The 24,480-nt window shown below is 42.6% G+C and overlaps 1 protein-coding gene across 9 annotated transcripts in view; it reads right to left on the bottom strand.

The window, feature by feature from the left end:
* myo1b (myosin IB) overlaps nt 1-24,480 on the bottom strand; it is a 52,412-nt gene that overhangs the window by 5,585 nt on the left and 22,347 nt on the right. For 3 of the 9 annotated variants that reach the window (XM_028990619.1, XM_028990621.1, XM_028990624.1), the window contains exons 4-23: nt 22,728-22,822; nt 18,876-18,980; nt 17,305-17,351; nt 15,161-15,224; nt 12,539-12,637; nt 12,307-12,410; nt 9,969-10,116; nt 9,390-9,508; nt 8,706-8,792; nt 8,540-8,605; nt 7,318-7,323; nt 5,709-5,813; nt 4,209-4,271; nt 3,846-4,046; nt 3,323-3,549; nt 3,034-3,234; nt 2,348-2,441; nt 1,293-1,442; nt 1,086-1,154; nt 908-994 (exon numbers count right to left, since the gene is read on the bottom strand). In XM_028990619.1, coding sequence (XP_028846452.1) covers nt 908-994; nt 1,086-1,154; nt 1,293-1,442; nt 2,348-2,441; nt 3,034-3,234; nt 3,323-3,549; nt 3,846-4,046; nt 4,209-4,271; nt 5,709-5,813; nt 7,318-7,323; nt 8,540-8,605; nt 8,706-8,792; nt 9,390-9,508; nt 9,969-10,116; nt 12,307-12,410; nt 12,539-12,637; nt 15,161-15,224; nt 17,305-17,351; nt 18,876-18,980; nt 22,728-22,822 — 2,137 coding nt within the window. Of the gene's footprint in view, nt 1-455; nt 543-907; nt 995-1,085; nt 1,155-1,292; nt 1,443-2,347; nt 2,442-3,033; nt 3,235-3,322; nt 3,550-3,845; nt 4,047-4,208; nt 4,272-5,708; nt 5,814-7,317; nt 7,324-8,539; nt 8,606-8,705; nt 8,793-9,389; nt 9,509-9,968; nt 10,117-12,306; nt 12,411-12,538; nt 12,638-15,160; nt 15,225-17,304; nt 17,352-18,875; nt 18,981-22,727; nt 22,823-24,480 lie in introns of all 9 variants that reach the window. The other 6 variants (XM_028990620.1, XM_028990622.1, XM_028990625.1 and 3 more) reach the window with 3 other exon arrangements.

Here is a 24,480-nt window from a genome sequence, read left to right as displayed (position 1 = left end):
CTTCAAAATTCCAGATAAAGACAACAGAAGATGCCACTGGGGTCGCAGGAACTTTAAAGTGGGATGTTGTGGGCTTTAAATAATTTCTCAGATGTGCTCAGAGAACATACTGGAAATATATGGTCAATTTCCAATTTCCAATTCATCCACATAATACATATGCAACATAGAACTGTGAATATTGCAGGTTCATGATCATGCAACAACAACAATAATAATGACAACAAAACCCCCACCACCGCCACCTTTGGGTTAGCATGGGTTAATAAGGAAAGATCCACAAAATTTATGCCAGTATGGACACCTACGGGATGCTTTTTGGTCTCAGTGTGGTAAATGGTTAGTGGATGATTTATCAAAAAGAGGCTTGTGGTTCAATCACTGTTCTGATGCCAGGGCAGGGTTGAACATGGATGACTGGATGGGAACCACAAGATGGCACACTTGTTAAATACCTTTGTTCCCTGCCAGGCCGCCCAAATGACAGTGACGGCACGCTTATTCCGTGCCTCCTCCTTCAGTTGTCGCAGTTCTCTCCGGGCCTGAGGGGAGTTAGCGAATGTGGTCCAAGCAGTAAGGAGGGTGAAAGAGCAAGATTAAAATGAACGGGAGGGACAGCGGAGGAAGGGAGAGCCGGTGAGATAAATAAAAGCAGTGAGCAGTCAGGACGGGCATGGAAAAAAAAGAGAAGGTGGAACAGCCCACGAGTTGCTTTCGTGGGAATCGAAGAGTACCCCTTAAAATGTTCTTTAGACGCTTTGGGCATCTCCTCAGAGAAAATCTAACGCAACCTTGATGCCAATCATCTGCAGGTTTCTTTTTTTTTTTTTTTGGTCAAATTATACACAAGAAAGTGCCTGGTGGTGACTACCGCTTAGGCCACAGGCTTTTAATGCCGAGTGTTTACCTGTGTTCCATGCCAGAAGGCGGAAATGGTGGTCACCGCCTCTTCACATCGTTTCTGGTACTTCAGCTCACGCAGGATCTTCCGGGACTGGAAAGTAAAAGTGGAAAATCCTCAGGCTTCATGGCCCATCTTCACTGTTCAGCAACCCGTTGCTGTGAACTGATTAATAGGCCCCTACCTTCCATCCTCTAATGTATGACTGGACCACTATGGTGGAGCTTCTGATCTTCTGGTACTTCTTTTGTTGCTGTAGAGACACGCCCCCCCCCCCCCCCCAAAAATAAAACTAAGCCATAAATTCAGATGGAGGAGTCACCCTAAAGTTCTTGAAGACGAAATTAAAAGAGCATCTGGTTTTTGTCAGGTCTGAGGAAGCGACGCCTACCGCATATCTCCGGTACCAGGCAGCCACCACCACCTGGCTCTTCTTCAACAGGAGGAAATGGGTGCGGCACTTCCAGCCACGGTAGATCTTTTGGATGAGAGTTGCCAAGTCTTCCAGGCACTGTCTCCTCTTTTCTTCCAAGAAGAACAACTGCCGGGAGAAATGGGGGCGGGTCAACGTGGATCTCAAAAAGAAAATCCCTCGGCTGCGTTGTAAACGTTAAGTCGTAAGTGAATTATATCTAAAGATCCCTCCTGGCAGTGTACGAATAACTAAATGCACATGCTTTACCACAAGACAGAGAGTAGACATTCAGGCGGGTCACATGGCTCTGATTGCTCTTGCCATGTCTACACCCTATGGATCCTCCGCTTCGAAAAGCCATTTTCCTCCGGGAGAAGTCAGCGTGCAAAGAGCGAGCAACCGGGACAGACGGGAGCAGATACTGTGCCGATCGACACAGATTATCCTTCAGGAATGTGCGCGCCGAGAGGATGAAACGCTGCCGTTTTTCCCAGCTGTTTAGGCTCCGGGACAGAGGAGAGGCCCTGTAAATGTGTTCGGCTTGGATTCTGGAACTGCTTAGCTTAAAGCCCATTTAACATGCTAACCGAGCAACACAAGCACAAGTGGAACCATGTGTTCTGCACAGCTCAGTCCACCCCCCCTGATAATTTCCGATAATTATAAGACAGGGTTAGAAGCATAGAGCGTTTTTCTGGGAAGAAATATTACCTGAAATTGGTCAAAAATTACAGCTGTAAAGCTCAACCCTTTTCTTTTTGGTTGATCATCTAATCAGCTGCTCATAATGTCAAAGGAGGAGTGTTAGTGTTGAAATTCGAGAAATAAATGGACATGGAATTGAAAATATGTTTGTATTTGGTTAACGTGGCCATCAGATTTTTTTTTTTGCTTTCTGGAAGGCTAAGGAAGCCGGTGTTCGTGCTTCAGCTGGTTAAAGGTGGATAAGGGAGTGATGCTGATCCTGAGTGTGATAACCAAAGCAGATTAGGCTTTTAATCGCATGTGAGGTCTGGGAAGCGCTTACTCACTGTTCTGGGGTTCCTGATGAAGATCTTGGAGCGGCCATAAGAGAATTCCTCTGGAGACACCTGCAGTTCTGTCAGCAGCACCTCCACTCCCTCTCTGCACAGGAGAAATTGTTATTGGGCACATTAGTAGCACCGGTTGTGTCTCGTGTTGGCAGCACAGTGTAAGATAAGTGTCTAGATCGAAATCCTATAAAGAGACTTCAAAGGAGAACACAGTTTTTCTAGCGATAGGCATCAATAACACGAAACAGAGATCACAAAAGGCAGCGGCTTGGCACGAATCACAAACAAGAGATGTGGATGAATGCAACAATAGCCAAGACTGGCTTAGCTCAGATAAACCAGATATGGACGAGGGGGAAATAAAAGCAGATTGCTCAAGGCACAGGTATGTTGACTTATCATGATGTCCCAACATGTCCTATATAGCTGGATATGCTGGACAATGACGCAGTTCCTCAAACGTGTTTTCAAAAAAAAAAAAAAAAAAAAAAAAAAAAAGTTTCCCTGTCAACTCCAACTATAGACTAAAAGCAAGAAAGAGTGTTGCCCTGGTAAAATCAGAATCACTTATTTTAGAAATCGTATTTGGATATAATGTATAAGGAATTGAAATATCGGGCTGACATTCAGTAAGACATTCATTAGATGTTATACAACTTCAACTGAAAAGCTCAGCACATTACCTGGCTGGACCCTTCCAGTGGGGCCAGGTTTGCTTGCAGAGCATCTTGTACCTCTCCAAGCATGGCTCATAAGGCTGGCGAAATGCGTAGCCAGCTCTCCGGACTCGCACGTTCTCCATTAGGCCCAGGTACCGGACCTGGTGGCAGACCAGCGACTCGGTAAAGATGTGAGGAGCCTTTTTATCGTTGGGCTTGATGCACCTGAGGAGGCACAAGGAAGAAATAAGTACCATTAAAACTGGAGACAAGGCGGTAATGTAGTATCAGCATGAACATTCAGACATCTTACCTGATGTAGTTTGGGTTCTTGGTCTGAAGGTTCTTCATGAGGGTACCAACTGAGGCCTTGAATTGGAAGCCAGCAGTGGGCGGCCTCTTCAGGTTGACTTTGGCTGGGTTTCCCTCAGGGAACAGAAGCTTCATGAGGCTGTGGTTGGCCTTGTACATGGCCTGGGAGAGGTCTCGGTACAGCAGGTCATTGTTTTTGTCCACAAAACCCTCCACCCTGTACAGTACCTGCACATGGGAAGGTTAAACTTGTATTTAATCATGAGGCAATACGTTTTAAGACGAATATCCCATGCTTGATAAGATTTGAAAGGCGTTAAATACTGAGCTTTATAAGACCAACAGATCAATAAGAAGGAGTGGGCCTACAACATGTTATAGTTTTTTTTTTTTTTAAATAATGCACTACAGTGTTCAAACACAAAGGATTGGTCTCTCTCCAATCATATAACCTCAGGACCTTATTATTTTGATAGAGTGTATTGAACATTATTTGCATTTAGCAAAAGGTTAGAATGGTTCACCTTGCCGGCGTAATGCTGGATGCGGAAGCAGTTGTGCGGCAGGCTGTGGTCGGTCAGGAACTTGGAGTTCTTGCTGCGCCGGCTCTCAAAGTGTTGGTGATAGGCACACACAGTGTTCAGTTTTTCCAGGAAGGTCTCATCGGTCACGTTGCCTGGCCTCAGACACTCCTCGTCCAACATGGCCAAGATACCGTTTTGGTTCTGAGACCAAGACAGCATCCCCAAAACAAAGTAAGACCGAACTAAGGCAAAGTTGACATTGTCATAGGTAATTGCATCTTTTGAAATGTTCTGTGTGTTTGTTAGTGAACCATTAACCTGCCAGAATAAGGAAGAGGGAGTTTAACAATGGTGTGTACTCACATTCTCAATAAGGTCACAGATTATGGCATTGTTGAAATATTCAATGTTGGTCCATTCAATACCCTGCAATAAACAACACTGAGGGTCAGAGGGCTGCTTTTTCCAGTCGTCTTTCCAGATCTAGTCCCGAGTCCACTTCCTGCGATGTGATCACCACACCACAAGAGACAGAATATCTTGCTTCCTCCATACCTGGTGTGTCATTCAAAATGCATCCAGGCAAATGTCAAAGTGTTTAAAATGATGAGCCTTATAGACGCCAGAACGTCACTATTTCTTTCCTTTTTTTGTGTTGCTGACTGTCTAACACATTTTGACAGGTTCAGTACCAAATATCCCCCTCAGGTCTAGATAGTATCTGTATAGACTTAGTAAAGAAATGGACACAAAAAAGGTACTTGGGGAGGTGGGAGGGGTCTAGCAAAACTCTGGCCAATGCTGCCGTTGGTATTCATCACTGTTTGGTCCATTTGTCTGCAAAAGACCCACAACTGCTGCTTCTCCTCATTCCCAAGTCCCACCGACTCAAGTTATAGAATATGAAAGTGCCTTTAGAATAGGATTAACAAAAAGAACACACGAGCAAAAAAAATGCCTTGGTGACAAATGGGAACCAATCAGAATGCTGCCCAGGAGTGGGTCTGGGAAAGCGCTGCTGGCTGATTTAGAGATGTGAGCAGCTGGAGAAGGTGGGACCGACATGAGCAGGAGGGTTCAAGGACTTTGGATTGCGCCTCCCCGTCCCAGGTCTCCAGAGCCGTGGTATTTTCCCATGCACCCTCCTGGATGGGGGCCAGGGAGTGGAATATCACTGATGGGAGGTCAAGGGAGCCGCAGCGCACATTCGTACTCAGAGCTCTGAAAGCAAACAGGGCTCCCAAACCCTGGGGGACAAGACTGTTTACCCTTACTGGAGTGAGGGATCACTTCCGCCCGACCCCCCCCCCCAAAAAAATGTACACAGCGGTAACAAAGGGGGAGATAGGGGGACATTGAAAGAAAGCTAGATACATCTATATAGATTTAGATAACACAGATATTTTATCTATAGAGAATCGGTTCTTATTAAGATTATGCAGTAAGGAAACAGACCAATGATCAGAAGTTTGTGGGTTTGAATCCCAAGCCACCAAGGTGCCACTGAGGTCCCCTTGAGTCGTTCCCATACACCGCTCCCCAGTGATGGGGGACACATTTCGTTGTGTGCACAGTGTGCTGTCACAATGACAATCACTTCACTTTCATTAATGCATAAACACATGAGATGACTATCTTAAGGTGTATTAAGGGGATATTAAGTAACAATATTTCTTGTCTACAAAATGCCAGTGTGTGTGCCAGTTTTTTGGGCTGACTCGAGGTCAGATGCTCAAATCCACGTTTCAAGACTTCAGCAAATTGATCCCATAATTTAGCCACCTACACACTGGTACTTTCTGGACGAGAGACCCCTGCTTTGAGATTTGCCATGAAACGTCCTTGTGGCACAGATCCTCTGACCTCGCGGATGTACTCCTCCTGTTCTTCGCGCAAGGTGAGCTCGATGAAGATCTGCTGCAGCTTCTCGTTGCAGTAGTTGATGATGAACTGCTCGAAACTGTTGTCCTGCAGAGACAGATTTGTACATTTGTATGGCTTGTGTCCTGCTGCATCACGGAGCAGAGCACAGCACCGCAAAACACCACATGGCACTGCAAACACAGCAACACAACACAACCCTGGTGTCACTGATGGACTCCTGTCGGCTCTCTCACTGACCACGCTTGTAAATCTTGATGATAAAAGTCTTGTTTCTTTCTCTCAACACCCCTCTTTTTTCCTTTTAGAGGTTAGTCACCATTGTGTTCGGCTGTCTCTATTCCCCTGTGCTGCTCCGAGGAACATTTGAACCAACAATTTATTTACCCACTAAATCATGGCCTGTTATGTCACATTTACACACAAGGGGATTTTTACACATGTACTTAGAACTGTGGGAATATTTTTTAAATGAATAAATTAAAAAGCAAAGTAGGAAAAGGGTTGCTCACAAGCTTGTACTGCAGAACAATCAGATTATAAAATCTTATCTTGCTGTGTTATCTAGAGCATTATCCCCCACAATTCCCTGTTACGTTTCCAGCTGTTCCTTATCAGGGCGGTATGTGAAGGTCGTCCCCGGTTTAAATGGGGATGAAGACTGTGGGCTGGTCATTTTTATTGACAGCGCTGGTTACTCACTCATTGGCTTATGATACACAGGTTAGGATTGCTGGTGAGCTATAAAAGCGTGAGAAAAGAGGCAAACACTAAGGGCTATCCACACATCTGGGGTAAGGGGGAAGGATGAGAAGATAGGTTTTTCCACCAACAGACAACCGGTTATCTGAAGTTCCAGGTGAACTTCGGCCTATCCATCTGTTTTTCGTTAATGGTTTTGATAGTTTGAAAGTTGGTACTGAAACAGACTGGCAGTCCAGTTCCTCACTGGCATGTTTTTCCCCACACTAAACTGGTTCATGAACCAGCATGGAACTGGTTCTCTGTTGGTGGAAAAGTGGTCACAGTACAACCAGGGCAGTTTTGGTTGAGTCCTTCCTTTCTCTAGAGGATTTCTGTGTGCAGCTGAACCTCATGAAAGCCACTGTTAAAAAATAAAGGAGGAATTACTTCCACAGGGGCAGAGCATGCCACAATGAAAGTGAACAGACCTTCTCTTTTCTCCTCCCTGACAACGCCAGCTTTCTCCTGGCATAACTTAAGAGGGCAGTCCTGCATGAACAGCTGCACGACTTTGGGACAAATGAGCGAGCGAGCGAGAGAGAGAGGGCAAAGACAATTCACCTGAAACCGATTCCAGCTCGTAAACTGGTGAATGACTGGCCCGCTCTCTGCACCTCACATGCCAGAAAGCACTACATCTGTTTCAGCAAAGCTGGCAGGCTTCCGGCCGAGCTACAGCGCTACCGCAGCCAATGCTGCAACGCTGCACCTACAGCGGGTGGGCTGCTGGCATGCCATCCCTCTGGCGGCTTATGTGGCTGAGATAAACATCAGAATTAGGACTAGGATTAAAAAACTAGAATCGTAGCATGCACTCTGCCACGCCACGTCTCCGGCAGGTACTTACTCCATCCTGTTGCCACAAACACACAGACACAGAACAACATTCAGGAGAGAGGAAAGCAGTCAGACAGGAGCACAGAGGCCGCTTCGGTATGGATAATCACTTACCTCACCGGCGTCACTCAGACCCCAAAATGCAAACCAAAAATTCCCCGGGACATTTGTGCTAATAGCAGGGTACCAATGCATTTTCATAACCTCCGCAAAGTGCGTGAGAGACTACATACTGGCTTCAACGTTAACTTAATAGCAGCCAGTCTCACTGGCACATACTGTCTTCCTCTAGCGCCAGCATCCCCAGACCAGCCACCGTCAGCAGTCAGACACCGCGGGTAGACACCATGGAGCCGGTTTTAAACAGGCCTGATGCTGTCCGCATTCTATCCATTATAGTGTTGGAGATCAGAATCACTGACAATTAAGATATCCAGAAGGCCTGGACTCCCTTTAAGGTCTAACTGTTACAAATTAGCGGCCAAAGGGATGGAAATACTGAACACAGCCATACTGGGGCTTCTCATTCATAACTAAACCTGGAACCATACAAAACTTCTCGCTCATTAACATATACTTTCATATAAATGTTTATATGAAATCCTGTCCAGACATTGTTAAGGCTATAAATGACTACGGTACCTGGAAATGACTAGACTAATTAAATATCTGGATAAACGTAGAGGCGCCCATTATCTGCAACAAATAGTATTCCAGTATAACGCAGTGCTCACTAATGCAAGTCCGTCACTTTATAAGTAATTATAATTCATAGCTAGAATGCCCAAAATACAGTATTCTTTGACTAAAGTTAATATTTACAAAATTAACTAGGCATTAATTTTCCATTATTTTTATCCAAAATAGAAATATAATAGCAATAATTATTTCTAAATGGCCATAGACTTTTGGTAGTAAATGTGTATACTGCACGGCACAAAGGATTAATAATTTCAATCTTAAATATGTAAGTAAGCATTTTATGCAACTAAATACACAATGTTAATTGTTAGACAATTAACTAATAATAATAGCCATCCACTTAATAATTAGTAGTTTTATTTTCAGGAACATAATGGTGTGGGAATTATGTGACACTTTAATGGCAGCCAAGCAATAAGGCAGAAGGCTTATGACTGGAAGGTGGCAGCTATGAATCAGTCAAATAGAAGGTATCCTTGGGTAAAAATGACCAAAAGGTCACTGTGATCTGCAGCAGTATGTTTCCTCACCTCAAAGATCTCGAAACCATAAATGTCCAACACACCCATCACTTTCTTCCGTGTTTTGCTCTGGGCCTAGAAAGGGCGCAAGAGAGGAGCAAGGTGAGATCTGAACACAATCTCTGACTTTGATCAAACCAATTTAACAAACACAAATAAATAAACCCCATTCTACCTTGATGCTTTCGTTGATCCGGTTTACAAGCCAGCTAAAAAGTCGGCTGTACAGATTTTTGGCGAGGGCATCTCGTGCATAGTAGGCCTTTATAATAATAATAAAAAAATGTCATGTGAAGTAGTCACTTAACCTGGAACTTCTGTAATAAACACATACTTCAGTCATATTTTCTCGGATATGTTGACATGTTCAATCATATAAATGGTCAGCAAGCGCGTCACTGTCAACAGGCATAAAGGATGATCGAGAGTAAAGGTGGCAAAACGCATGTCTGATTGCAATGAAAATGAAGAGCCTATAAAGAGGAAAGCTGTTACAAATATAGTTATAATCTTTCCACATTTTAGGGATTGGTCTTGAGATTTCTGTCTGTCTTCGTCATGTTGTTTCTTTTATTTTGCCGGATGTTTGCGACTAGGTCCTGGCCCCAAGAGCTTTGATTTGGTTTTACAAGCAGAAGAGATCCATGGCAAAGTTAATTAAAACATATATGGTCACAAAATTAACCAGTCCAGCCTTTTTTTCCCCCCGTATTCCATGTTTGCTACTGCGAGAATGTGTCTTCTGACACGGCAGACCTCCTGATTAGGACAACAGTGTCATTTCAGCCATCCTTAAAATGTGATTTTCATATTTGGAGTCAAGTACATGCTTCAGCATCATCATTAATTTCTGCCTTACCTGGGCCACATTCAAAGTGGTGGACACCTTCTCCATCTTGGCCTCAACAGTCCGGAAGCTGAAGGCCCTTTCCAGCACAGACTGCTCAATCCCCAACAGCTCACACATCTCTTTCAGGTCTAAGTCAATGGAAACAAAAAGTTTCTAATTTACAGTACAGATTCAGCGTAATCTCGCTAGGCTTCAATGTGGACTTTTATACGCCGATATAACTCGATTAAATATTTGTTTAAAGACAGCTTTGTCTCATTGTTATGCTTATGCGACACATTTATGTCAACAAGCTGTTTACAGCAGATAGATTCAGTCAGCAGTGAGTGATCTGATATTGTCTACAATTACTAAAAACCTCCCATTACAGCGTTGGGAGTCAAAAGGCATTCTTATTAGAGATGTCAATAGGTGGCAGTAGTGAACCCCTAAAATCTCTGTTAATCTCTTTGGAATGAGAGAAAAAAAAAAAAAAAAAAAAAAAAATCACACTAAGGACTCAAAATGGAACTAACAGTCTGAAATACAAACATTTTACAATAAATAAATAAGTAAATAAGTAAGTAAATAAATAAAATCACATCGTACCGTTCTTGTCCTTTACTCTGCTCTCGTCAAACCCATTAACTCGGGACTCGGGCTTGAACTCTATGTTGCCCAACTTCAGTACAGCGGCTACCAGTTCCAGTACTGACTGGACCTCATCTTCCATGAAGCCCACAATCTGCATGGCATTCTGTAGAGGGGATAAATATTACTCGCTAGTGAGATCCTTGATTACACCTCCATTATACTGAGCTGAATCCATATTTCAAATTACTGTATCGTTCACAAAACATGGCATAACATTGTAAAACAGAAGGTCTGCAAAAATAAGAAAAATTTAATGGAAGAGAAAATGGATATTAGATATTGCAGAAACCTGACAGCTGCAGGAAAATGTTCAAGTGAAGACTTGTGAAGGGCTCTGATGAGAGTGCCTCACGTAGCTATTGCCCCATAACCTTGATACTGCTGCCAGCCATTAACTACACTGGGCTCAGGTTTAAATTATAGTAAGGATTCAGCAGGAGTAAACGTGTTTTTCTTCTGAGGGTGGCTGATGGAGATTTTGAAACCGATCCTTTCATTTATCGCCGTACATGTGTCACCCACAGGTAAAAATGCCTTTATTCTACTGGATAAACAGAAAAAAACAAAATAAAAGAGGAGGATAAGAACTTAAATGTAACAAACATCCTCTGGTCGCTTGCAAAAAGTTGTCGGTGTGAGGAAAAGATAAGAGGAACACCGAGAGAGCAAGACAGAAGACAAATCTATTTTGCCATATGTTGCCAATTGCATCTCCATCATTCAAACTCTGTCCAAGGTGGAGCAATGGAGGCACATTTGTTCACAGGAGAACAGTGTTTATCTGCCACAGCTTTTCTCCAGTTCCAGTCTTGGTTTAAAAGGTTTCACTTGGTGGCCGAGAATGTGGATGTGATTCTAGATGATCATCCTGAGGTAAAACGGGAGTTTTCAGTCTATGGCACCACTGAGTCCATGGAAGAATCCTGTCCAGTCAGCAAGCTTCTGTCTTACTTTTGAAACCGGATGGACATGAAAAGACCAGTTGCATGGATCTTAAAGATCAAAGACACATTTAAGCAAAGGTGTGATGGAAAGACAAAGAAAGAAATAAAACCAAAGGTTGAAAAGAAATATTTGACTTCTCACATTGGAGGATCTCCAAAAAGAAGAAAAGACAATCATCGGTTTTGTGCAAAGGCAACACTCTCCCAAAGAAATCTCAAGCCTGACCAAGGGGAAAATTGTTGAAAATATATATAACAAGCTGGATCCAGAAATGCTTGATGGCATCCTGAGAGTAGGTGGTCAAGCAAAGCTGCATTGCCAAAGAGAAGCAACATCTCAAAGCTCATTCTCAGCATTGTACATGTGAAAGTTGGGCATGGTGGAAGAAATCACATTCTCTCCTCGCTTCGTGGGTGGTTTTGAGTCACTCATGCCAATGCGCTTGCCAGAAAGACCATCAGAAAATGCATGACCTGCCGCCACCTGTCCAGGGAACAGAAAAGGTCCAACCTCATGCATGAAAGACTTGCAGTAGACCTCCCTCCATTCACCATCGTCAAAATGGCCATTTCACCATTTGAAACCGTGGAGCCCACCAGGGTAACATCAGGGAATGTTTGGTACAGCAAATTAAAAGGATTCTCTGCTTGGCCAAGTAACATGTTGATGATGATGAGGCTCTCAGTACAGTGCTGACCCAAATGATCTTGAGGCAAACCATCTTTTATGGTTAAAAGGTAAGCTTATTGTATCTCCTCGGCAAGAAATTTATGGAAGGCCCTGGAAACAAGTTAATTACATGAGTGATAAGATGGGCAAAAGAATACCTACCCATAATGCAACAGCATAAAAAAAAAAAAAAAAAAAAAAAAAAAAAAAACTCCCAGCCAAAACACTCCCTTTAAACTGACGTAACATCCCCACAAAACTCATGTCCATTAGGGCACATTACACATGCAGTGGCAGATGCCAAAAGGGTTTGTGTGCAAAAGTCAAGTTAAGACACAAACGAATTAGAAAGGCCCATTACTAAGCTGTGCATTCTGCTTGAAGCTGTATGTATAGGTTCAGTTTTGTCTTGTTCTCATTCATGAGTCCTCTCAAGTGGACATTGCATACGCATAACAGAAGGGGCGCGCAGGTCTGAAATCTTTGACATTAAAACCAAGAGTAAATTTTCCAATGTTCTTTTATGTTTAATGCTCTACACTGACAAAATTCATTTTTGGAGAAAGTGGAGATAGAACATGAGGAGACAAGCGTCTTACAATAGTAAAAAAAGTGTGGAAATGTGCCAATTTCATTCATTCGTTCATTCAACTACAGTTGTTATGAGCGTGAAACTCACCCTGACTGTCCTGAAATTTGCTGCATCATCCAGTCCATTCACCGTTGCCGAGTCCAAACTCAGGTAGTTGTATTTACTGAAGTCTCTGTCCAGCTTTAGCTTTTCTATGGGGATCACAAAGGCACATGGTATTAAACTGTGTAGTAAGGTGGATAACAGAACCTTAAATAAATGAAATAAAGGCACCAGGAACAGGTCAGTCATTTAATAACAACATTGTGTTATGACTTACTGAGCAGGTCTTCTGATGCCCCAGACAAGAGCTGGTAGAATATGTGGAAGTTTCTCTCTCCTCTGGGCTGCTTAACAACACGGGACTTCTCCAGCAGGTCTGTGAAAGCAGGTACGGGATTTTCTGAACAACAACTCAAAATCTTACAAACTCTGTACATGAAATAGGACAGACCGGTCACAGCCTTTGGGTTGTAAAAAGAAGCAAGGAACTTCAGGCACTGCCATTACAATAGCTGATTATATCACTGAAAGATCTTGCTCAGGAGCACAATGTTGCTCGGGGAGGGGCAATAAATAAATAATTAAAAGCAAAACCCAGAGTGTGTCATATAAATTAAACATGCTTCATAACTATGTTTAATTAGAAGGAAATAATAAAGTCAGAGCGGCCTAATATTTTAGTTACAATAGTTTGGTTACAACTACATGTTCACTTTTCCGACAATGAATTGTAAAAGGTATTTGGCTGTACAATCTGACAAGACTGCCAAGGGTCTCTCATTGTCCATTGTGTTCAAGCTGTGTTATGTTGTGTTGTGTTTTGGGACAGGACGTCCCACAGGAAATATCCATAAAGGGGAAAAATTTAATGGCGGGCAGAGCGTGCGCCACGTGATATCAACCTGTGATCGATATCAGCCCCCCGGCGTCCGCTGACTGATGCATCCATTTCATTACCAACGCTTGGAAGTAAGGAGAAGAGAGAGTGAACGTACTTCCCCCAAAGCTTGTGGCGGTTACGCAAAGTTTATTTTAAGGGTCTGCACACAATATCTGCAGTATATTTTCATTGCAATTTATAGCTGCAGGTCCTCTCAGAGCGCACACACACACACCATCTACAACACAGGAGGTCTAAAGGAGCCGCTGAACTGAACCGAACCTACTTTAAACGTTTGGATAGAGGACATAATTCAGTATTGAGCCACCTTAGCCCTGCTGCCACAAAAAAAAAATGGATGTTAACCCTAACGGTGAAGTTTGGGAAAAGCAAACCCCAACTCCTTAATCCTGCCTCATGCAGGAGTTTCCAGGGACAACCAGACAACTGTTTTTGTCATTTCCTGTCAAGTTTCTGGAATAAGGGATGATGCTGTTGACATGACTATGCTGACTTTCAGGGTTCTCTTTTTCTAAATCTTGTATGTTATTACAGATGCACTGTGGTAAAAAGAGTCTACAGTGGGTGGGTAGTAAGGTGGTAGGGAGGTGCAGAAGTGTGTCAACGAACTCCATCAGAGGGACCGCCATTGATCAGGTCCCTCTCCAGCAGGCTGACATGCCACACGTGTGTGGTGGTAACTAGATAAATCAATCTCTCTGCATCAGCACTACATCAGAGAGTGCTGGGACGCCGTTATTAGGCTGACTTAAAAGGACAATGGCCACAGTCGAGTGGAATAATGGCAGGGGCATGGCATGGCTCTGCATGGGGCTCATTAAATAGCACTGTTTCAAAATTTGTAATGTTTTAAAAATAAAATATTATACAATGTAACATGCGCTGTAAGTGTAACTGAATGGATGGAATTTGTGAATTTTCATAAAACAACCAGTCTATTATAAAGGTGATTGTCATTGTGAAATACCGAAATGTTCCCTCTGTATTTAACCCATCATCCTTAATGAGCAGTGGGCAGCCATGACAGGCACCTGGGGAGCAGTGTGTGGGGACAATACCTTGCTCAAGTGGAGTTCAGTGGCACCTTGGCGGCTCGGATTTCAAACCCGCAACCTTCCGATTACGGGTCTGTTTCCTCACCCAATAGGCCACCACTGCAATCACAGCAGATTCACTGTATTATTTCCAGCAATTTTTGGACGTAACCCACCCAGCACCTTTTGAAGCCTGCAAAGTGAACGGCAATGCACTAAGCACATACCTTATTAAGCACTAAGTCTTGTTCAACAACCAATCTTTTACTAATATGTTACTACAAAATATGGAAAAACAGGCAGTTACATTGGTTTCTAATGTTTAGTGAACTTCATTATTCATATGTAAATAATTAAATGAAATATTGTGGCCCAAAAACTCTGGCCTGTAGAATATTGATAGGAATATAAAAAGAATTGCCACCCATTTCTCCATGCATAACTACTGATTATGTGGCTCATGCATGTGGAATATTATACATAAGGTTTCTGGGCACAATGAATACAGCCTAGCTGAACACAACTTCCCAGAGCCCGGATACATACATTGTGGATGTTCTGATAAAACGAAATATTCAGGTTTCTTTAAAAGGCCAAAGCTAAAAGCTTTATCCTCAATTACTTGTCAGCAGGTTTCTGCACTGAACATAAAAAATTACGAACCCTGCACTCTGGTGACAGATAAAAGATTATTCAGTCATCATAAATCAAGGATGCAGGGATGATTCAACTCCGGCTACTTTCACAGAACCCACGTTGGCTCTTGGTTACAGTGTGTGCGGAGTGGGTGATTAACTGCTGTTTGAGAACTGCAGACAAATCTCCCGTTGAACCCAAACTGCTGGAACACCAGGACACGGCGTCCCTCTGAAGAGGCCGACGCTCCGCAGATGACCTGCGTCTGGCAGGGAGGTCACCCTCGTCGCTGGCTGTGAATGACCGAAGCAAATCTCAGGCTACTCACAGTTACTGATAACTCCTCCCATGGGGTCTCCTTTGAAGTCAAACTCAATGTCCATATATTTCCCCTGCAGAACACAAAACCGATACAGAATCAAAGACTGGTCAAACAATGAGTATTTAGGACATTTTTCCAACCAAAAACTCTTTTGCAGCACTTTCAGAATAACACAAGGCCCATGAATAGGTGTCCTCCCTTAGGACTCTGAATAGCATGTCAATAGCATGTCCCTAAGAAGCATTCTTTATATATAACTCTTTGGGTGGCTTCTGAAAGGGGGAAAGCCCTTGTGGAACAAAACACAAGCCTTACGTGAGAGAAGATGAGTGAGAAAATCCCGTTTCCATTTCCAGGCACTAGTCATAGTTCTGGCAGGCAGTCGCACTTAGATTCGCGAGAGAGTAATGGGCGACCGTGCAGGAAACGAGTCCCCCTCCACGCCTCCTCAACTATGTGCGGCAGTAAAAGCAATACTTCTCTCACTAACCTTGTTTCAAGTTTTGGAGACACACAGTAGGCTTACTGTCTAAAAGTCTGAACCCCCCCCCACCCCCATGTTACTCATGGTCATAAAATAATCAAAATTGCTGGCTTTTGGAAGCACAAATTCCAAATTCAACAGCATCTCCCCCATAAAGGAAGGAACGGTCTTATGACTACATTTCTTGAGATTAATTTAGCTAATCTTATGTACTACATTGTAATCTCAACCCATAATTATAATTAGAAAATAGACAAATCCAGTGGCGTTGGTGGGTTTGGTGCCAGCTCTGAACATGAAGTCTTGGACCTAAATGAAGCAGTGTGCGGTAACACGATGACATCAGGGAGGAATCTGAACCAGCTGCCTTTGCCAACGGGCCCTGGCTCCCCAGAAAAATGCAGCGAGTGTGAGAAAGCGCAGAGAGGTCCGGCCCACAGCAGTACCCCACCTCCTTATCTGCACAGGCTGCGAATGCAGTGTTCTCACATGTTCATGAAGCAGACTGTACTGTAGCTACATCAACAGGGTGGGGTCACAGACACTGATCATTAAAATGATGCATCACTGGAGAGTTCAGTAATAAAATGTTGACATTGTACACAGTTGCCATAACTGTTACTGGCCTATGCTCCCAATAAAAATACTTAAATGCACCTAAAGCACTGAAATACAGTAAGAGTCTAGTTAAAAAAAAGTTTTTTCATTGGCCATATGGTTCAATCAACACTCAGAAACAAACACTTAAATATTTGATAAATCTATTTTTTTTGTTGTTTTGGAGATATCTTATTAGATGAACAATGAATATGAAGAATTCTCATATATTATGCAAATACTAGGAGCATAATAAATATGTTTAAAATCAAATTTTTACATTTAGACAGAGATGAAAGAAAGAAAACCATAAAAACCATCTAAAACCATAAAAAACATAATAGGCAGTTTATTTAATATACATTTATACATGTACATGACCAGATTCTATAATTTAATAACTTTTTCAGGCTTAACAATGTAATAACAATACATTTATGGAGTGGGCTCCACCCAAAACAGTGTACGCATTAGACAGGGCAGAAGTCCGAGGGGGTGTGGAATGCGGGAAGCTTCATCACTGTATGATATCAGGGATGCTTTTCATTTGTTGTAACCTTTAACTTCACTAGTATCTCTGTGCACGAGCTCAGTCTGTGCTGACATGTGGACGGATGGGCGCACTACGTCTTTCCGTGACAGGACAAGAGGACACAAGCCACCTTAGAAAGGCACAGCTTCTGGCATGCGGCGAATTCTGATCCGTGTTGAAAACGGTAATTGCCGCTGCTGCAGTGTCGGGGAGCGTGCAGTGGGGAACGCACGGTGTTGAAGACACAGGACAAAAAGGAGAGAGGTGGATGCTGACAACCAATCTGAAACGACTCCATGCTGGTACTGCCTCATTCAGCCACATTTTCCAAGCAGGAGCCCACGTTGCGTAAGGGAAGAGGCCGGGGGGGCGGGAGAGAGCAGCGTTTGACATTTGCCTGCGTTACACTTTGGATCAAAGGTCCATGTGCACTTAATCTTAAGCAAACAAAGCCCAGTTGGGGCAGAGTTGATATGGAGATGGTCATAAAACATCACTGTTGGAGGTAGAAAAAAAAAGAAAGCAGATGATACTCACAAATCGAGATGAGTTGTCATTCCTCACAGTTTTGGCATTTCCGAATGCTGCAAATGAGGGAGAGAAAAAATAAAAAAATAAAAAACCAGACCATCTTACCAACAAATACAGACAAATGAAAACAAAAAATAAAAAAAATGAAGTGTCAGAACAGAACTTCAGAGATTTAATTTCTACTGGGTGAATTATTATTTATTATTGACTATCACCCACTGTCAACAATGCAGGCAGACTAACATCAGCGAGGACACTGAGAATAATAACTACACTGCATTTAAACACATAGCAGCTGTGAATAATAAGAATAATCTCAGAGACTACTAGCGTACCACAGTTTCAGAGGCAATTTAAAAAAAAAAAAAAAAATTATTTGGTTGTAATTTTTCACCACAATAATTTGTAAAGAGCATTGCACAACACACGTTGAAAATGTATAGCAGGTTAAACTTTACTTGTCATGTACTAATATATTCATTTATATGTGACTCATATAAACTTCATTAGATAACGATCAAAAGACAATTCTGATGTCCTAACGGTATTGGGCAGATCTTTTGTAGTTCTCACTTCCTGGGTAGTTTCTAGAAATGGAACTGGGTTAACTTTAAATGGGTTAAAAATAATCTTTTTTTTTTTTTTTTTAAATCTTCTTTTTAAGCTATGCTAGAGAATGTCCAACTTTTGCGTTGTGATCCCTCTTAAATAACTACGATATTCAGCAGTTCTTTTATTGTAATATGTTTGAGATCCCTATGCTGGGAAAAAGTACCAACTCGGAATCCTCTGGATGTGCAAACAGGCTTAACGTTGGTGTAAAACCCTGCCTGACCTGCTCCCCTCTGAACAAGCGACAATCGCATAAGAACTACAAATCTGCCTCAGCTGTCCAAATACACAAACCACACCTTTGTCATAATGGCTTTTAGGATGATTACTCGCCGCAAATTTAACAAATGATTCCACGATGGCTGCAGATTAATGGGTGATTCCAGAAGCGTTCGTGTCTTGCTTTTTGGACATTTTTGGACATGTATGGCAAACAAAGTGAGGGAAAGACATGCTGCAATTAATCTTATCACTTCATTTTCTTTTACTGGCAAGAATAATAAAATAATTATTAGAATTAATTAAAAAAAAAAATATATATATATATAAAATATAATTTGTGGTTTCAATTTAATTACTTAAGCATACTTTTGCACTATTAGCATGGTGCACATGCAGCCTGGGGGGGGGGGGGGGGGGGGGGGCAAGGCAGGAAGTCTGCGCTACCTCAAATGTACGGGTCATTAGAGAGAGCGACTAAACTCTTACAGATGTGGGCGTAGCGCTGCCGAGCAGCAGAAGCGGGCGCTGCTTCACCTCGCCGCTCATGGCCATTTCCTGTCTAAAGCCTCATGCCCGAAACACGGCTGTCGATGGGCCAATGAGGATTTTTTTTTTTTTTGAAAGAACTTGGGAAGATAAGGGTACGTACATGCAATCCTGCTTGAAAAGTGGTCTGGGCTGTGAATGTTAACTGTACAGAAAATGTCATGAGAAATTCGATTGGATTTGAATGAATGACTCACCCTCCAGCACAGGGTTGGACTGCAGCAGCTGCTCTTTGACCTTGTTCACCTCCTGGCCCTTGCCACACACAGCCGCCACGTATGACATCACCAGCTTGCTGGCCTCTGAAACAGGGTACACATTGGAAATGGGGTCAAGGGTTACACAGCTCCAGACTGAACATGGAAAACACACCCCCAACCTAATCTTTCAACCAAAAATCCCCTTTACATCAGCCCAGCAAGTGCTGCACCCCACCCTGGTTTGCAGACGTCCCCAAACAAAGCCCAAACCCTCCCTCAATCCCTCACTGATGTCACTAATTAGTTTTTGAGATGGTGTTCGTTACTGTATGAAAGCATCTTCTGAAATTGTGAGAGCCGAACTGCATGGTTGAAACACTGGGGAATACGGGTAAAGAACCAAGCCCAAGGGCAGACCTTCATGAAGCCAGACTGCAGGATTTACCCTGCACAGATACTCAATTACTTTTCCATGTCCGCTCCGGGGACGGCTAATGCTTCCCTGATCTTGCAGAGGCGGCACAATGAAACGTTTCCTACGCCAGCCTTCCGGATTAACTGGAGTACTCAAATCATCCTGTTTTACACTAATGATGGGTATGAGGAACAAGCCCATCCCAGCCTCAATTTGCCTCTAATCAGAAGATATGAGGAAGAGCATTTCAACATTGATAAAGAAGGAATGAAGTAGCTGCCTTTAGAACAAGGGGTCAAAAAGGTCAACCATCAAGTTCAGTGTTGTCTATGGACTTGTCTACTGTCTTTGCCTTGACCAACCCATTCAAAAGAACAAAAAGAAAACATTCCTGGAAAAGGAGGAACATGACAGTACAATTCCCTATATTGTATAGTGAACAATCAAAGACAATATCTTGCGTATCTACACCAATGTGGCACAATATGATTCAGGGAGAATCCATTTCAATATGGAACCATTTGGTTTGATTCCATATGATTTTCTATGCCACAAAAGTATCCAAATTATATGACCTTACACAGGTCTTATACAATTAATGGAGCTATTAAAAAATTAAAAGGGGCAATTTTGTTGGCTCTGGCAGAGTTAAGGCAAAGCTTTGGTTGGAAGTTTTTTTTCCCCTCCTCCTCATGTTTCCTCATGTCATGTCCTGCTTTTTTATTTATTTAAATATTTTATCTAGTATTCCTATTTTCTTGTATCCAAACCTTCATTCCCCTGTCATATAGGAACATGTTCATCTTTCACTCTCGTGAAGACTGCAAATCATACCATCACTGTGAACAGTCTTGCAATTGCTTTATGGGAAAAAATATGACAGAGAATGCTGCAGACATTGATCATGCCATTACTGATCCATATTGGTTAATTCTTACACCATGGTTGTATTGTGTTTTCCCATGAAACAAGGTGGGGGGGAAAAGAAAAGCAGCTAGTTATGGATGACTGGGATGGGTTGTGAAAATTTCCGTGACGCATGAGGCAAAACAAAGAAGTACATAAACCAAAAGCAGCATAAAGGCTTGGTCCACGTCAGAGTAGCCCTCAGACCCTCCCAAAGCCCCCAAGGGGGATGGAGCACCTGTGTAGTGTCCAGTAACACCTTTTGTAAAGTTCTCAATTCTACCTCTGCTTCAAAGGCTCGACACACAATTCGACCCGAGTGTCATTTAATATGGACATGAAACCGCACTTTTACGAGAGAATTAAAGCTGTAATCTCTAAACACACACAAAAGTTTACTTCCAGAAAGCGACACCTCCATGAAACCCCATTACACCGAATGCAGAACTTTGACCCCTAACTGAACTGCTTTGAGAAAGAAAAAAATAAATCTTAAAATTCAGATTGAAAGATGCAGATTTAATTTTACAGTATCTCATGCATGGCAGTGGTGGTGGGGGGTTGGCTGGTGTTTCAATCATCTGAATAATCTCAGGGTTTGCGTGCTTGACCTCATTGATTAGATGTGGCTGGGACACGCAAACAAATGAATGGGTTTAGAATTACTTTCATTTCAGATTACTTCAGCACATTACACTAATAACAAATCAGTACCAATATTTTTCAAGAGAATGAGGACAGAAAATTATAGTATACTCTACTGCTCTATTGCTTGAGAATTAAAACATCTAAACCAGAAAATGTTGCTTATTAGTATTGGTTAGACAAAATATACTTTAAAAAAATGCAATAAACTAATTTAATCTGTTCTAATGAATTCTCTATTTCCAATCTAGATTTGAGCTCCACTGCTCCATGCTGTTAGAAATGGTGGGCCATCAGGCTCTCCTTTCGTTGATGTGACAGGGCTCAACACAACAGTCCAGCTCAGTGTTAAACTGTTCTTTTATTAGCATCATATTATAGAGGTGGGTAGAGTAGCCAAAAGTTTTAAGGTTACTCTGCTGCCGCTATGCAGCCACAGTTTGTGTGATGCCATGTGACTGCAAGGCTAGGTCTGATTGGTGAAACGGTGCCATGTGATTATTGTTGCTACGTCTGAAAAATAAAGCACATCTAATGTATGGAATGAATCGAGTGTTGGCCAACTTTTTTCCTTCTTTCAAAAAGTTACTCAAGTAAAAGTAATGGAGTGATTGTAACTCATTACTACCCACCTCTGATTATACGTCATTCTGATATGTCTGTTAGTGACTTTCACACCAATGTACAACCTAGACAAATACCAAGGATGAAGTGTGTATTACAACGATCACAACCTCATGTGATTTTTCTTTATTGTGTATGCAAAAGAAACTCTGTTTAGAGGGGAAAAGCATCTTGACCTGAGCAACTCCTAACACTGCTCGTCTACAAATTTCAGATGGCACACACATGCGATTCCTTTACTGATCTGCTCTCCAGATGTTAATAATAAATAGTGCAATTGGCAGCATAATCAAAGAAATCAGTCATTTGCGGCATTGTTTCTAAAAATGTAAAAAAAAAAAAGCAATAATAATAAATTGAAGCCGGTAAGTAAGTGGAGCATGTGCCACATATACAGCGAACAACTGTCTGCCGTTTTCTCCAGTTTACAGTAAACCAGAGAAAAGTTTGAAGAGGGCTTCTGGCAATCACCTGGGAAGTCAAACACACAAAAAAAAGCACATTCAACTTGACCGCAAAACTAAGGGACCGTGTGGCATTCAGAGCAGGCACTTCTCATTTACAGAACTGGAACAGGACATAACAGTGGAAGTAAAAAAAAAAAAAAAAAAAAAAAAAGCAATTTCAGCTGCTTTTATTCCATTCAGACGTCTGTATATACAAAACATGTTTCGAGTGCTGAGCCAAAACAACCATCTCTCTGACTGCGCAGCGTAATCTTGTTATGAGAGATTTCATCTCCTGTGACCCTGGACCTTCCCACTTTACTAGCTTCGAGGTCTCCCGGACCCCAGAATTTCACCGGGGCGTGGCTGCGTCATGTTGGGTCTGTGACTGCTATGTTCCATCCTTGCACATCCTCAAACCCCACTGGGAGCGTCTCAGAAAGGCAAGCATTGAATTGACTTGCTGATTCGGTTATTTTATTACTATCATCATAATCATCTTCGCTGTTAGAAACACTTTACATTTCATGTACAACAGAATGCAATTTACATGGCATGGGGGAGGCGTGCCATTTAAAATCTTTTTTATATTGATAAAGAAATAATTATAAAAATTGACTGGAAATCGAGTGCTCCCAAAATGCACCATGGTGCACCTGATGGAGCCACAGACATGTGACACAGTGACTGCGGGGACCATGGTGCACCTGATGGAGCATTGAGCACAGTGACTGCAGGGACCACGTTGCAGCTGATGCAGATGTGCCTGGCGGAACCCTGATGGCCTAAATTAGCCCAGCGGGACCCACTCACCGGTCTTGCCCGCACCACTCTCTCCTGTGATCAGAATGCACTGGTCTTTGTCCTGGTCCCTCAGTGAGCGGTACGCCTCATCCGCCAGAGCATATCTGCGGGGAAAAGATGCCGGACAAAAAATCAGGTAGCTGTACGTAGTCAATTTACATTATAAATGCAGACAATACTCTTCGCCTCTGCATGCATCATACATTACATTTTACTGGGTAGCTCCCAGTGGTCACTAATCGCACTACGAATGGTGGATTTGTTTGCCGATCACCCCCCCCCCCCCCCGCCCCTCCGACAGAAAGTAGGTTGCATCTGTTCGAAAATCCGATTTGGACGGCGTGCTGGTAACATCATGAGTCTGCATTTTACACTGCTGGAGGGGCTTTGTTACTTGGCACATTTTGGGTGACTTTCTGTTGGCAGGATCGTGAAAGGTTTAGAGAGTCAACATTCTGTTTATGGTCCAGTATTCGTAACTGTTGCTGCATTAACATCCTGCCAATAATGAGACTGATGAATGAACAATGACAGCAAATGCACTACACCAGTACACAGATAGGCTACACTATAACATGCATTAGCTGATTTTACAAAAACCAGCCATTACAACGTGATGCGGCCCAAGGCGGAGCCACTGACCCCGATCCCTGCATTTTAAAATGAATCTCATTGTACACAAATTCCTGCGCATCGACACAGTAGAAAAGTGGGTCACATGCTCATGTGATAAGGCCGACTGTCTGGATTCTACAACAATGACATGACTGTGATGTGTTTGTGTCAGGGACAAACGAAGAAGGGCATCTCTAGCACGTGAGAATCTGTCGCAGATGGACACCTTTCGGAGCGAGGTGTGGCCCGGTTCAGGATCATGTGACCAAAACGTTCCCATGATGAGCAGATCTCTTTTCAATGCCCCTCGGCACAGTCCACGAGACTGCAAATTGGCTGGTTTGTGCTCCGTTTTTCTCTGTCTGTACTTTTGTACACTCATTACATAGGAATTTTCCAGAACCACCACTAATAATAGCTCTGATTGTAGAGGAAATGTTGCATGTAGTTTCCCCTTCTTCTAAAACCCCCCAACTTCATACACACTTTAAGTAACGGTAATGATCCCTGTTGTGTTTGCGTTTGCCCAGGGGTTGAGGTGGATGTAGATGGACTGGGGGGGGTGGGGAGTTTGTATCAGTTTTTAAACTAGGTTTTATTCAAGCCTTTAACAAAACACATTCTGCATTAAGTTACAGATAATGTGCCCAAGGTACAACTTGCATTTCAAGAAAAGGGTCAACAATTCTGAGTATAATTTTATTAACTGATAAAAAAAAAAGACAGACCCTCATAAAACGAAATCCAACAGGGTAAAGTCATATTTAAGAGCAAACCACAGATGAACAAAAAAGCTGAAAAAAGGTGAATGCGGAAATTCACCATAATGAACCATAACGTATTTCTTCAGAACAGGAATTATAAAGAAGTATACAAAATAAAAAAAATATATTAAAAGATTCAACCCCAAGTCTAGATCAGCAAATTTAAATAATTCCTAATGCACAGGAGAAAATCCCAGATGAACCCCTGATGTTAAAGACAGTCCAGGGTCCTGGGCGTTGGTCTGGGAGAGTTGGGGGGCGGGGTGTCATGGGACATTACATCACAGCAGAAATGTGTAGGACCCTGTGAACAGATGTCTTCTCTTTGTGAAAACAACTTCGCTGCCCGACATGAGCCCAACAAAAGACCAAAAAAAAAAGAT

The sequence above is a fragment of the Denticeps clupeoides genome, chromosome 9 (genome assembly GCF_900700375.1).
Source record: "Denticeps clupeoides chromosome 9, fDenClu1.1, whole genome shotgun sequence".
NCBI classification, from domain to species: Eukaryota; Metazoa; Chordata; class Actinopteri; order Clupeiformes; family Denticipitidae; genus Denticeps; species Denticeps clupeoides.
The sequence above is the reverse complement of the archived record's forward strand: the minus strand, read 5'-3'. Positions and strand labels throughout refer to the sequence as shown.